This window comes from Condylostylus longicornis, unplaced genomic scaffold (genome assembly GCF_029603195.1).
Source record: "Condylostylus longicornis isolate FDR11 unplaced genomic scaffold, ASM2960319v2 ptg000027l, whole genome shotgun sequence".
Taxonomy (NCBI): Eukaryota; Metazoa; Arthropoda; class Insecta; order Diptera; family Dolichopodidae; genus Condylostylus; species Condylostylus longicornis.
The window spans coordinates 2,739,247-2,754,743 of NW_026577996.1; the positions used below are offsets into that span (position 1 = coordinate 2,739,247).

At 25.4% G+C, this 15,497-nt stretch overlaps 3 protein-coding genes across 7 annotated transcripts in view; 2 read left to right on the top strand and 1 right to left on the bottom strand.

Annotated features, from left to right (window-relative positions):
* Positions 1-308: 308 nt before the first annotated feature.
* LOC129607490 (uncharacterized) lies at positions 309-1,948 on the top strand. The gene is made up of 2 exons (XM_055518519.1): positions 309-321; positions 1,392-1,948. The coding sequence occupies exons 1-2, from the start codon at positions 309-311 to the stop codon at positions 1,946-1,948; spliced, it is 570 nt and encodes a 189-aa protein (XP_055374494.1).
* A 1,264-nt stretch (positions 1,949-3,212) lies between these two features.
* On the bottom strand, positions 3,213-5,373 carry LOC129607382 (MOB kinase activator-like 4). The gene is made up of 4 exons (XM_055518357.1): positions 5,240-5,373; positions 4,824-4,987; positions 4,557-4,766; positions 3,213-4,243 (listed from the first exon to the last, which is right to left on the bottom strand). Exons 1-4 carry the CDS (start codon positions 5,297-5,299, stop codon positions 4,006-4,008), a joined length of 672 nt encoding a protein of 223 aa, XP_055374332.1. The 5' UTR covers positions 5,300-5,373; the 3' UTR covers positions 3,213-4,005.
* A 1,343-nt stretch (positions 5,374-6,716) lies between these two features.
* Positions 6,717-15,497, top strand: part of LOC129607185 (protein apterous) — a 37,915-nt gene continuing 29,134 nt past the window's right edge. Inside the window, exons 1-2 of one of the 5 annotated variants that reach the window (XM_055517969.1) lie at positions 6,717-6,872; positions 8,109-8,507. The gene's annotated coding sequence lies outside the window, so the exon portion shown is untranslated. Of the gene's footprint in view, positions 6,873-6,896; positions 6,912-8,108; positions 8,508-15,497 lie in introns of those variants that run through there. The other 4 variants (XM_055517971.1, XM_055517972.1, XM_055517970.1 and 1 more) reach the window with 4 other exon arrangements.

A 15,497-nucleotide genomic window follows, 5' to 3' on the forward strand; every position in this document is an offset into this window, starting at 1 on the left:
CCCTAAACTAACTGATTGTGTATGAAAGACATGAAAGATGTTGACACGTTTTTTTGTTCTTTCTGTTTTGATTAGTTTTCACAGATTTCTCTTATGATATTTTTTGTCACAATGCAAATTGTAGAAACTTTAAAAACTACTAACTGCCTTCATTTGAAGTTCGCTTTCGACATAAATTTTTCGTATTAAATATAATTTTCGACTAACATCAGGTTTTTTGACAAAAATATAGATACGATATAAAAGCGAATTAATTGTATGGGAAATACATTTGCGAATATATATGAATGCAAAAAAATTTTTTAACTATGCCAGTTAGGGGTTAATGGTTAAGTTTTTCATCAAGTTAAGTAATTTTGTAAATATCCGATTTATATATACATATATATATCTTGGAAAAAAATTTCAATTGTAGGTAGTTTAATAAACTTTTTCTATTTCCCCACTCACACTTCTTTCTTATCTATTAAAATATACATTTGTATGGGTCGTTATCAGATAAATTTATGAACTATACGCTATGATACTTAAGTAATTCAAATTGTTATACATAAAAAATAAAAAAAACTGTATGTACAAATTCAAAATATTTTAAGACCTGAATAGAAGTACATACATACATATTTTCTTTTGTCATAAACAAATCTAGAGTAGTAAATAGCGCAAGTCGAAAGGTATGCAATAAAACCTTAAAAATCAACTCAACCCGTTAAACAATATTGTGTTGATAATAAAAAATAAATTAAATATCGAAATATTTTTATAAGCATTCAATATTCAATGAATTTTTTCCAGTTAGATCAATTTTCTCTACAAATTTTTATTTAAACCTAAATTTTGAAAAATATAACTAAATAATCGCAAGTGGGTAATAGTTCGATAGCTTATGATTTTTTATAAAATCAAAAATTTTATAAAACTTCACAATGTATAAATGAGCTCCTAAATAATAAGACTTCAAATGTTACCTAACTTGATGACAACATTTTTTAAAGGCCTAATGAAACAAAAATGTTTCTCGGGAATAGTTTTGACAAAATATAATATTTAAGTACCTTCTTATATTTATGCTTAACGAACCATTAAAACTTTTTAAAAGATTGTAAATGCACCTATATAAAATAAAAATTTATCGTGTATAATAGAATTTACCTGCTCATAATCTTACTATATTAATGTTGGGAATGCCTAAATTACATATATTTTTTGGAAGGTTCAATCAAATTCTTCAATATTATTTAGTTGAACAATATCCTACAAATGGAATAAATCTATAGTGCTTACTCAAAAAAAAAATTTAAATATTGAGGAAACAAAAATGATTTATTTTTGGAAAATTTTTAAATTTTTATTTTTTACAATATTAATATTTAAAATTGGTAAATGTGAAGAACCAAGCATTTCTGCACTACATGAAACTAATTTAGATATTTCAAAAAATGTGATACGAAGAACTCAAAATATTTTATCAAGTCCAACTGGTGAAATGCTTCTACAAGTTTCTAAAGAATTATTAAGTCGATCTTTTGGAAACGAAAAATCACTTAGTTTAAATTTAACAAATTTTATAATTATTCTATTTTTAAAAATATTAATTTTTATTGCTGGATTTGTTGGTGCTGGATCATGGACAATGTTTGCTCGTGGACTAAACAATGTTCAAGGTGAATATTGGATGACAAAAAATGAAAAGAATTTGTATTTGGGATTTTTAGCAGCTGAAGCTGGCAATTATGGATGTCTATCAAAAGCAGCATGTCAAGATCCCGGCTTAGCAAAACAGTATGCACATGCAGCGCGTGCTTTATTAAACGGATATCAAAAGTTTAGTCAAAAATCAGCAACTGATGATATGGCAGACTATATAGAATTAATAAAAATTATAGAAGAAGGATCAATGAAAGGTTATAGAGGAATAACTTGTGATATGTTTAATTGTAAACTTTAGAAATAAATACATATTATGTATTCTCGTATGTATTTGTTCTAGAATTAAAAAAATAATTTAAAATCTTAACTTTTTTATATGTAAGTTTATTTGTATTAAACTCTTTCATTAGATTACGAAATATGTTAGTTGTTTTAATTCATAAAAATTTTTTTTGCAAATTAATTTATTAAAATTAAATTTTTAGTTTTATTATTGAGCTCATCATAAAAATTATTACAATACTGTTATGTTAGATGAAATCAACTTAAAGAATTTATTTAATATCACACATGACCTCAAACTTGGATCTAAATATGTATATACTTCTAGATTAATTTCCATTCCTATTGATTATCAAATTCATAAAATTTTTGTTAAACTTTTAACACTAACAAATGAAAATGTGTATTGAACCTTAGAAATTTTTCTGTTATCTACGTTTTTTCTCCTATAAATATAAGGATAAAACAACTATTTAATTTAAAATAGATCAATAAAGACTGTATGATTTTATATTCAGTCATGTAGTGGGTCCACATTGCAAATTTTCCAGATTATGAAAAACTAAATTTAATAAAATGAAACTAAATTTTGAATAAGATTACATACATACATTATTTATTGTTTGTTTTTTGTTTTTATATTTAATATTATTTTTTAATTATTGAATTTGTTTCTTTTTTCTTACTTTTATTATTTTTTTATTTTACATTTTCACCTAAATATATCAAAGTTTTTATTCTTCAATTTGTGTTTCTTATATAATGTTATTCAAAACTTAATTTATTAAGGTTTTAACATCGATTATTTCTGTAAGATTTTTAACTTTTTTTTTTTATTTTTGTATATCTATTGCTCCATTCAGTGATCACTTTATAAATTATGGAATTGTTTGTGATTTTTTTTTATATAAATTATGTGATTGATGAAGTTTTTTGTTTATAAATTTCAATTTTTAATTTACTTCATAAAATCTAGTTTGCAAATTAAATACCTTTTTTTACACAATCATCTTTTTAGTGACTTAATGATCTTATGTTCATTAGTTAAGTTTTATTTCAATATTTTCATAATTAATAATTATTTTTAATAATAATAATAATATTTATAATCAATAATTTAATAATTTATTATTGGATATTTCCAATTATGTGTATTCGAAATAAATGGTAAAAAATAAAATAAAAACTATAAAATTCGGTAAAATTCAGCACATGATAATACATTTATTAGTCTTATAAAAGAAAATATTTACTAAATATATTTTAACTATTTTGTGATTATAGGGTAAAAACTAATTATTTTTTCTTAAAATATTTAAAAAATTTATTAAAATTCATTATTAAATGCTCATTTTTTTGTTTACTTTTAAAGTATTTTTAAAAATTGATTATATACTTAACGCTTATGTAATTCATATAACTTAAAGCTTATTTATTTAGTATATAATTATATAAAAAGCTGTAAGACAGAATATGTAAATCGTAAGTAGTGTAAACCATATAAAAAAAAGTTACATACTTACATCAAAAATAATGCTACGTAATATTTTTGCTTCTTTTAAATAATATAAAAATATTAAAATAACTTTTTTAAATGTGATATCGTGCACTGGATTTCAACAAAGCATGTAAATTTGGTTTTTGTAGTTTTTACAAATTTTGCTTATTAACTTCATTTTTACCAACATTAAGTTCAACAATTTCAAAAAAGGCAAAAAATTTTGTTTTTTTATTTAAATTTTTACGAATAGAAACTGAATTCTTAAAAAATTCCAAGTTTTTCTTTGTTATATTGATTGTTAAAAATAACTGATAAATGTAACTGATTAATCGTAGGTTGTTTAATTAATTATTTACTTTATTTAATGAATTATTGATTTGTGATTTTAATGTATTTTAATTATACATAATTTTTGACTCATAACATAATTTAGGAAAATTATTGATAACACTCCTTATTATTTGTTTTTACCTATAATTTAGTTGTTATATTTTTTGCTTCATATTTTTGCTTTTTTTCCTACATAATATTTAATGAAATCTCCTGTAAGTCACAAAACAAAAGGAAACAGCTTAAGCTTCACTTTCACCTGGATTAGCATTTTCTTCTTCATTAATTGGAACAATTAAATTTTCTTTTGACATGAGATTATATTTTGTTACAAAATGTGTAAAACGATGACATAAAAAAGTTTCTGATTCAAACTCATCAAATATTCTTCGATGATGAAAATATGCATGTGAAAAAATTCTATAAACACGACGACACACAGAGCCTAATTTGGCAACTGATGACTCTTTTATTGAAACCCTAAAAATAAGTAATATTAGGTTTAGTTTATTAACGTTGAACTGCTTTATATTTTTATAAAAATTAAAATTTAATAATTGCACCTAGTTAACTATCCTCAAGTACAACACTTAATTATATGTTTCCAATTGGTCAATATAATTTCGTTTTTTAATTTTATTTTTATAATTAAAATGTTTTAATAATGATGGTGCAAACAATATGTTTATATTTGGTTTTATATTCAAATATTAAATTTGGTTTCATATTTAAAATATGTACATATATTATTTATAATTAAAAAATATATATTATGTTAATATTATGTACTCACCTGCTTGGAAAATATTTGTTACTATTTAATAAACAAGCTGCACCATCTAATGTGTGACGTGTATAGTCAATGGCAGGACATTCTTTTGGTGTTTTATGAGCAGCACATAAAAATATCCATTGTTCTGTTGCCGTCATCTGTGTACACGTAGAAGGGAAACATTGACTTTGCAACCGAACCGCCAAACCATTCAGCTCCATACAAAATTGTCTAAAAATTATAAATTTAACTTAAAATTTTTTATATTATGATTTCTCTTATGAATACCTAAGATGTTCATACTTCCAAACCCCTTCGTCCTGCGCATCGGGCATAGTTAAAATCAATTCCACGTTTGATGGATCTCTTTTAATCAGTTGCTGAATAAATTGTTGAACAGCCAAAGTACTATCCATTTCTTCAAGCGGTTCGTCTGGCCATCGACAAAAATCCTAAAACAATAAATGAAGTTTTATACAATCTACACTTCAGTTCCAAGTTGGTTAATAATCAAATTCATCACAAAACATGTTGAACTTAAACTTGAAATGCTAAATAATATATCCTCTTTGAAATTTATCTAGCCAAGCCCAGCATTGATTTATGTACATATATACGAAATTTGCATCAGAATATAAAATAGTTTATTTTAATTTTCTGATTGCAAACGTGCATTATTTTTATAATCAACTAATTATACTCACTTTTGCTTTTGTTCCTGGCCGATTTCTTCGCAAAATAGTAGCCCCATCAGCCATCTTCATTATGCAAAAAAAATATTTTAGGAAAATGATTCGAATGAAAGTTTTTTTTTATTAAAGAATGTGTATGTGTTGGAAGAAAATAAATTGGGAGAAAAACCTAAATGTCAAAAAATTGACAACTTTTAAAATATGAAAACAAATAAACGAAAGAATGAGAAAACTATATATTTATTCACCACATCTATATTCTATTTATGCTGAACATTAAGAAATGTCAGAACTCACAATAAACAATTCACAATAGTTGCATTTATGTCGGTAGTATGATTTAACTTAAATTAGCTATGGACACGTTTAATATGTAATAGGTTAACTATGTATATTTATATTTATTATTAGAGTGTCGTAAAATTTAATTTCATGATAAATGTAACTGATTATAGGTTGTATATACATATTTGTATTTTAAATGTTATTGAAAGGTACGTATATCTGCAGAATAAATTTTGCAGACAAGCCAATATTTAAAGCACATCATTTTTTTGTTTTGAAAATTTTATTGTTAAAAAAACTGCATTACACAGGGTGTTTCAGCTTTAAGTGCACTGCTATATGTCATTATATAGATCCTCATCAGTAGAGAAAACTTTATAACAAAGTTACAAAGACTTAAAGTCTTATTTATTACAATTTTTAGAATTTTAAGTGTAACTCCGTGTCTGTGTCGATAGGCACATTATTAAATACAACTTTAAAATTGGAAAATTGTTTAGTAATAGTAATTCTGTTATGTAACTATACATATGTGTAAACATACAGTAACAGTTTACCATATTTGCAAAAAATAATGACACAAAAATCGTTTTTATTTCTGAGGAAAAATTCAAATAAATTTAGGAATATTAATTCGGAAAACTTTTATATTTTTGGCTGAAAGATTTTTAATTCGAATAATTTGGAACTCCAATGAACGAATTGAGTTGAAAGTAATTAAACTTATATCTTAAGTGTAGATTGAAGTGCCTAGATGTATTATATTTATATTGAAGGCGAGTTTCCAAAAATTTGAATGGAACAAAAATAAACAATTGCATTTGTTTTACTCTTACAACATCGAAATACTTTGTAATGTGAGCATTTTTGAGAAGAAGGCATAATAAAACATGCATAAATGTGCTTTCAATAAGAAAAGATAATTGAATAAGGAGCATTATTTAAAGTTGTAGTATTAAAAATTGTCACCACTGTTTATAAATAATCACCATTTTATTTTAATTTTATGGACTCCGCCTTTTCTAAAATTTTATGTATGCATCGTATACCGCATATAAAAAAACCACCCATCTTTCTTCATTGGTTTGTTTTTATATAAACACACGTATATTTATAACGTTTTAATTTTCTTTTTGTTGTTAGTTTACCTAAAGCAGTGAACTGTAAAAGCAAAAGAATTTTTAGTTTACTTTTGAGATAGCAAGCTATTGTGAGTGAAAAAACGTTGTCGGATAAAATATTTCTGAAACGTGCCGTTAAAATACTTTTTGTATATAAAAAAATAGTTGTTTAATTCAAACTTTCTCTTTTTTTTTAATTTTTTTTATTTTTTCTAAACATTTAAGCATGCGTTTTTGGAGTAAGTCTAAATGCGTACGGAACATGGATGTATACATATGTACATACATACTTTTATCTAGGCATCTTTATACATATCCATACATATATGTATATGCAAATGCACACATAAATAGTTATACACGTGATTAAAAATAATATACACATGCATATATGTATACGAATGTATGTATGGTTTATTTGTATAACTGTATGTACATATATATAGAATTAAAATGGTGCAAATAAATTGTGTGTAAATGCGACATTATGAATATATAAGTATATTGTATGCTGTTGCGTTTAAATATTGTGCATTAAAATGTGTATTTTAGCACAAACATAAATACTTAGGTAGCACTAAACTTACATACCAAGCAAAATTTCGCTATTAAATTTGACAACTATGGAATTGGATGAGAAATTCTGCTGACCCATCAAACTTTATTTGATCCAATAGGTACATAAGTATATGTATGTATGCTGTGACATTAAATTTTTTTTTTCATATCGAGGTATATCTATGTATGTTATATCGAAGTATATCAAGCTACATACATATATCAATTATCACGTCAAAGTGTGAGTGATTTATTTGCAAATGATTTTTGTTTTTCATAATCATTTTTACATAAGTATAATCTTTAGATTTAATATCCCATAAGCATTGTTATTTTTCGAATGACGTACTAAATTGAACTAAATTTTCGCCAACTAATATTTTTTTGGGATATTTTTAGTACAATTTTCGAAATTTTTATAAAAAAATAGTTTAACTAACTATAAACAGCTTATCACAGGGCATATAACGGCAAAAATTTTCTCGCCGTTTCATTTTTTTATTTCTGTAAAAAAATTTGATAAGAATTGGACGATACTATTTTTCTCATTCGTTCAACCTTCCATTCAATCAAATAAAGTTGTCCAACTTTGCTTGATGTCTAAACGCTACCTTATTAATATTGCGTGTGTAATAAATAAAAATATCACTTTTGAGAATTGCTTGTATTCGGGAATACAAGCCACAATTACATGTATTTACATATTATATTTCGAGATAACTTACATTGTATACATAAGCCTTGCCAAAATATGTGCAGATATTTTCTAATATAAAGTTCTACATGTATGTATATTTGTATGTATGTATGTCTATATAAAACGTAAAACTATGTTTGTACTTATATAAAAGTAAAAATGTGTGGTTATATTAGGAATCATAATTTGAATTTAATTTTTTGTATTTAAAAAAATTTAGAAATCATAAAAAATATTTTATCATTGTGTGTGTAAAATTTATTTCTTAAATATAAAAAATAAATTTTATTAAAATTAAAATTAAAAAATTAATTCATAAAATTGAAAGTTCTTCTATAAAATCAGTGAATGCAATAAATTCAAGAGGATGAAATTTCTGACAATCCAATATACTTAAATAAAAGTTCTCCTAGTGTGCAATAATAAAACACTTTGACATCGGAAAACAAGTTGTAACAAATTATCAAAAAAAATTTATTCAAAAATTTTTTCAAATTTTCATCAAATTTTGCATAGCAAGATTAAGTATATTCACAATATGCTACGAAATGAAAGATGAAGCTTAGGAGGTTAAACATTGTGTTATTATAACTATGCACATATGAACAATTTTCAACAGGTATTTACATAATTAAATTTAATTTTATTTAATATGTGAAAACATATTTGTTACTAACTTAATTTATATTTATGGATAGAGCGAAGAATAAATATTACAAATTATATTTGAAATTAAAATAATTGCGATTTTATATTAAATCAAACATCGCAGTATTCATATTTTAATATAAAGATCTTAAATTAAAAAATATGTTAATTAAAAGTGTTAAATTGGACTATTTTCCTTTCCGGCGTTAGCTTCCTACATTTATTCATTCTTAAGAAATATTTTAAATTCAAATATTTTGTATTTTATTCCTTTATATTTCCTTTCGAAACTTTAATAATTATTTTCATTATATTATGAATGATTTGAAACAGTTAATCAACTATGGTCTTAGAACTTAAAACTATGTTCTTTAACTCAAGAAAAATTTGCTTGTTCAATACTATTCTTATATTCACGTTTAAAATGGAGACGTCGAGAACTCTAAATTTAAGGCAATCCAAATTTGAGGTTATTAGTGGGTGTACTCGCTAGACACTGCGTCTTGGTAGTCGTTGGAAGAGGTGGAGCACTTTTTGTTTGAATGGCAGGCTGTACATCACTTACGACTGAGGTGTTTCGGTAAAGCCTTTGTGACCTTGATATTGTACACACAATTTATTAGGGACCAAGACATAGTGCAAATGTAGCCGCGCATGGAAATCACAAAAAAATCTTGTGGGTCGAGATGGGAAAAATAAATATATGTACATATAAATTTATATAAGTTATACTAAAAAGTGAATTATGTGTCATATTTAATACATACATTTAATAGTTACTCAAGCATTTCTAACATTTTCTATACAAAAATGTTTTGAAAAAGAACATTTGTTTTCGGCCCCAGATGATTTTTGATGACTTATACCCAACGTTAGTTTCAGTAGACTTACAATATTGGCTAGTTTATTAAATGGTCATACATTCATATGTATAGCATATTTTCCGAATAGCTTTAACACATTTAAAGCATTTTTCAGTAAAACACATTAAACGTTTGCTCAAATATGTCAATAATAATATAATATGTAGTATGATTCGGCTATTCGTATTCTAGAGTCATGCAGGAAGACGGATTTTATAAGATGAATTTTGAGCAAAATTATCAACTTGCTTCTTTCGTAGTTTTGTTCAAAAATCAATTTTAAAAAGTTCTTAAAACTCATTTCTATAATATTAATAACAATTTGCGCTCCTCTCCATTCCAACTTCACTTCGAGCGTAGAAAGTGCATATTACTTTCATTTCAAGACAAAAATAATATTCAAATTATTAATAGAAGAATTGAAAGATTTTTAATATCTTAGCAAAATATTTTAGATATGCAGACGTTTGATGCTGATTGATGAATGAAAATGTCCATATTTATGTATGTACATTGTGGTATACGTTTACATGTATTTTCTTTTATAAAAACTCTGTGGTTATGAGACAAAACTTTCAAAGTCCAAGTAAATATTGATAATAGTTCAAAGTCTGTCAAATAAGAAAACTGTGGAATTAATAAGCATATTTAAAAAAAACTTCGTCTAATGATTTCTTAAATCATTGAATCGATTCTTATACGATTTGTGCTCATTTACATTTGAAATTAAACCACAAAAAAAAACAAAATGAAATATGATTTCAAAAAAAAATTGCTTGGTTATTTTGGTTTTTTTATATTTATAATATTTTACGAATAATTGCTTCTAGAAAATTTTAAAAATAAGTTAAAATAATGTACCGAGTTATTGAAAAAGCAAATTTTAGTAAGTTTTTAAGATTTTCATATTTTAAAAATCATAGGCTTTAAGAATTTATATCTAAAAACAATATCCAAAAAATTTTTAAAAAAATAAGCTTTTTGAGTATATGAAAGTAATTCGGTTACCCTGTCCCAAACTATTTCATTGATTTCTCGCTGCTGCACTTTTTCCGGGACGGAGTCTGATGTGAGTTTACGGATTCGACAGTGTTGAAATCTTTCTCACAAAAGGTTCCCTACTCCTGACTTAATTTTAAAATTTTTACGAAAACTTTCATATACACTTTCTCAAATCTTTATATTGCTCTTAAACTCGGCATAATTATGTTTATTTAAATTACCTACATAATGATTCACTTACACATACTTTAATTTCGAAAAATGATATAACTGTAAAATTTATTTTTCTTTGTAATGTACATAAAATGATTTGATATTCTATATATATTCTTCTATTTGAAAGTAGTCACAGTGAAGCTAAGTTGAAATTGATTTTAAATAAGTGTCATTAAAAATAATTAAAATTTCAAAGTACACTTGGAACTTCTGTATTTCAAAGTACATTTGGAACTCATATCAAAATTGGGTGCCAAGTAGTTAAAATACATTTGGTTTTTGTCACAGATGGCACCGATCCCGGAAGATATAGGCTGATATGCCACTTAATCCCAGTGTAACGTCCTAAAAATTTAAGATCCTAAAGATCTTCCCCCGCTTTTCTTATACGGTTTGCAAATTAAAGAGGTGCCATTATCTTTCAGCATTTAATTATCCTTTATAATATTATTTAATTGTCCTTAAGGTATGGGTTTTTAATTTAGTTATACTTCGGTATATTCAAAGGTCAATCAATATAAATAAACAATTTATTAAATCGGAAATTTTAAATCATACAAAAATCTTTTTAAATAAATAAATTAATAAACGGACGAAAGTTCATTTTTGTATGTAAACAATTTTGTTGTGTCTCAAAAACAATGTTGATGGAAACGATAGAATTTGACAAGTGTTTAAATTATTAATAGAATCGCTTCAGTGCACTTCAAAATATATGTATATAGTGAAACGCGATTTATTTATGTAATTAACACTAAAATAATTTCATAAGCGCATTGTACAAAAACAACTTATTTTGACAACTTTTTTTTATATATGTATATACATACACACGTATGCGTACATATATTTGATTTTCCTTATTTCGGCTTTTTTGTCCCTTGTAATACACTTCTTTTAATGATAATGATATGTTTTTTGTTTAATGTTCATGGATACGTTCTGGCAATCAGAGACATTCTTATGCTTCTTTTATTCTATTTTGGATATGATGAGAGGAAATAAGGTTGGAAAATAAATAACGTACACATATCATAAATAAGTTTAATTAGATTGTGACAGTAATGTGATGTTCCATAATATTATTAGACGCCTTAATTTTTTATGCTTTAGTATACATGTGGAAATTATGACAGAAACTTTTCGACACAGGCTTTTTTATATTTAGACTTTCAAGAATATTATATTTTCGCTAAAAATATGATTAGAAACATACTTCATGTTTGTTTATATGTGTACATAAAAGTTTACATGTAAAACTCCAAATTTTCTCTAATGAACATCATGTATACTTGTCATTTTATTTTTTGTAAATTTGCTTCATATTTCCTTTATATGCATAGTTTTTGTAATGATACTATTAAACTATTACTATTCACAAAAATATTTAAAACTTCGTAAAGAATAAGTATATCGTATATATTAAAAACTTCTTGTAAATATTGAATAATAAAAAAAAATTGCATTAAATATGTATAGTTTTGGTAAACTTTGTTTGCCAAATTCTTTATTCGTACTTAATAAGAATAATACGAGTAACACATAGTATCTCACGTCCTCATCCCTTTTTTTAGAGAAACTAGATATTTAGGAATTTTTTATTTAGCTTATCTTACCCAAATATACATACGTCAAATTTATGGAACTGACTGATCAATTTCAATTTAATATTAATTCAATATTATACAATTTTACAAATTAGTTGGTGTTTTGACAAAATAATTAATATTTTTGTAGAATTAATACAGAATAATTTATTTTAAGTGCTCATGCACTGGCTTGGTTAGTATATGACCACCGCAAACAGAGAGCACTCTCATTTTCCTTTTATGGTTTTTAAAAACTTATAGAGTTTTTATGAAGAAAAAAAACATTTTCATCGTCCTTTTATGTTTTAAGTCATTTGCATCTAAAAATACCTGAAAAATTCCATATAAATAAATTTTGGTAGTTTTATTTTGATATTTGCAAAAGAATTGACAAAAAAGGGAAGTTGCCATTCAAACGATTTTTTTTAAATATATTTGCTAAATTTGTAGGAAATCAATCGATACATAGGGCAAATTCGCCAAACTTTAACCATATTTTCCTTTTATTAGAAAATCTTACTAAAAACATCTTTATATTGAAGCAAATATAAGGTATTTTAAAAAATCAGTCCTAACTTAGAACTACTACAAAATATTTTCAACATTTTAAAACTGCGAAATCTGCAAAAGTAGAATATTTGATAAAAAATGTACTTTCGAAAATTGTAGTATGTCTAAAGTTGTAAAGCATTGTTAAAATTTTGTTTATATGTTATAAAATTATGTATTAGTTCCATGTACATATGTTTATATGTACAGACTGATATAATTCAACCAATAAATCAACAAAAGTAAAGTTTTTAATTATTAAAGGTCTACAAGTATGTAAAAAAATATTTTTTAGAGATTTTAGTTAGAAGAACCTAAAAAGGAACAATTAGTTGCTCATTTCTCTTATAAAATACGAAAATGAAAATAAAAAATTTTAAGCAAACAAAAAGGACTTACTTCTGCAATAGTTTGTTTCAAATTGAAAACAAAATAAATTGAAAACAAACATACAAATTACATCGAAGTTGACCCGATTGAAGCAGTACGGAATGATTTTCAGTGCGGTGGCCTTATACTTACCAGGGTAGTGTACTGGCTTATGCTTAGTAAAAAATGTAAAACAGTATACTTAGTTATTTAAATTTACTTTTTAATTAATTACCAATTCGTATATATTCGTATCCCAAAGTTGGGAAACCAACCAAATTTACCTTTCTTGATTTGAAGAAAATCCTCTAAAGAAATCTTTTTATGAATTAAATCAAAGTGCTTTTATTCATTTTAAATCTGTTTTTGCATTGTATCTAATCATAAAACTTAAGATTCAACCTATTTATGCAGACTATTTTACCCGTCATAAATCACTTTTAACTTAGTGCACAAGTAGTAAAAAAAATGTAGGAATTGTCTGAAAATAATACCCAAATCTGAGTTCATTAATAAAAACATTTTCGAAAAAAAAAAAATAAACAAAAAATATAACAAAAATTTACATAAAAATAACCCAAAGGTGGATTTTTAAGGAGGCCTATTTATATATTTTTCCATATGTTTGAAAATTAAGAGGACGTTTAACAGTAAATTCGGTGCTATGCGAAGTGGAAATACACATATTGCTAAATATAGGAACTTTTTAAGCATAAATAAATCTTTGTTTTTGTTTTTTTTTTCACTTATAAGTTCATATCTGTATTTGTATTTAAGTGCAAATTAAATTGACAACTTCATCTTTTTGATCGGTATTTTCACCTAAAGTTTTATTTAAAACTTATTAAACGTTATCGGTGTATAAATAACATTAAAAGCTGGGAATTTCAAAGATGCACCGCTTTTATAAAATGAATATGTTTCTGCTTCACCACCGACCGAGTCGTAAATAGAGATGTTTAAGTTTTTCAATATTTTAAAATGTCGTTCACCGTATGGTATTGTGCAAAGTGGTCATTTTAGCTATAATATCCGCAATAATAATATCCTCGATATGTATGCAGCTACATTTGTACATAAATCAAATAAGAATAATGTATTCCGCAAATTTCCATTTCTGTTTTTTTTTAATTGCGCACAAAAATACACACATACTTACCAACACTTTCTTTTGCTATTTTAGGTATTTGACATAAAATTCAGTTATTTATGCAAATTCCATGTACATATGTGTTTATTATGGCTTATTACGGTTTCAAAATTTCAATCAGTCATAAATAAATGTCAAAAAATGAAGAACTCTGGTGTTAATTTTGAGATAAATATGTATGTGTGGATATATGTATGTAAATGCTGTGGCCGGTGAGTTTTCTTTTATATTTATCCCTTTGTATTTATTAACGCGACTTTTAAACATTTTGCACGTAAATGGAGGATAGTCTGGACATCTCTTTATCATTTTCTTTACTAACAGCTTTTAATTTTTTTTCCCTGCTTCACTCTTCTTGGGAGCATAGGGCTTCCACAAAGCTTCTCCAACGGACTTTATTAGAGAACATTAATTTTACTTTTACTTATGCCATGTTAGCTGTGGCGATATGTTTTTTTACTGTTCTCTGCCATGTATTCTTGAGTCGTCCCATAACTTTTTTTTCCTCTGTAAATTTCACTCCAATACCTTATGACTATATATAAGGCGGTCGATGCAATATGTAGTCGCCTTAGGCCATATGATAATTTGTCTGGACCAAAATACGCGACAGATGATTCTGACGCTATACTATTTTTAAATAGCTGTATTTTATTTGTGCATTCATTTTTGGTGACCATTCGACAAGATCGATTTCATACATATGTTGAATATTCCTGTTTTGTATCCTGTGTGGGGGTTGCAAATAATAGATAATTTTCGACACGTCCCCTTAGACAGCTTCAGCCTATTTTCAATGCCCTTTCTCATGAGCGTATTTGGCTTTTGTTTATGATGAAGGGGGTAAGGTAAGGTATGCTGTTTTGATTTGCTGTGATTTAATGTTTCTCGAGATATTTTTCAGGGTCAACCTCTTATTCAGGTATTTTTAGATAGTTGCGAATGCAGCGTTCCATGTTTGTTTTCAAAGCGGTAATATTCTTATTTCCTTGGTTCGAAAATTTAAAATAACTATACATTAAATTATTTTGGCGGTAAATGACAGTTGTACACATTTAACCGAAGCCAAATGTTGGATAAAGTTGTAATTCAGCTGTGGTCTCAAAAAACTGGTCGTTCACAGGGGGCAGTTTTTCGTTACCATATTCTCATTTCCAATATAATATGCATTTATTCAAATATAAGAAATAAAAATAAATTTCAAACGTTAAAAAATTGCATTA

Coding starts and splice junctions, on each gene's coding strand:
- LOC129607382 (XM_055518357.1), bottom strand. CDS start 5,299: ATGAAGATGGCTGATGGGGCTACTATTTTGCGAAGAAATCGGCCAGGA. Junction 4,988..5,239: donor GGCCAGGAACAAAAGCAAAA/GTGAGTATAATT, acceptor TTATTGTTTTAG/GATTTTTGTCGATGGCCAGA. Junction 4,767..4,823: donor TGGAAGTATGAACATCTTAG/GTATTCATAAGA, acceptor TATAATTTTTAG/ACAATTTTGTATGGAGCTGA.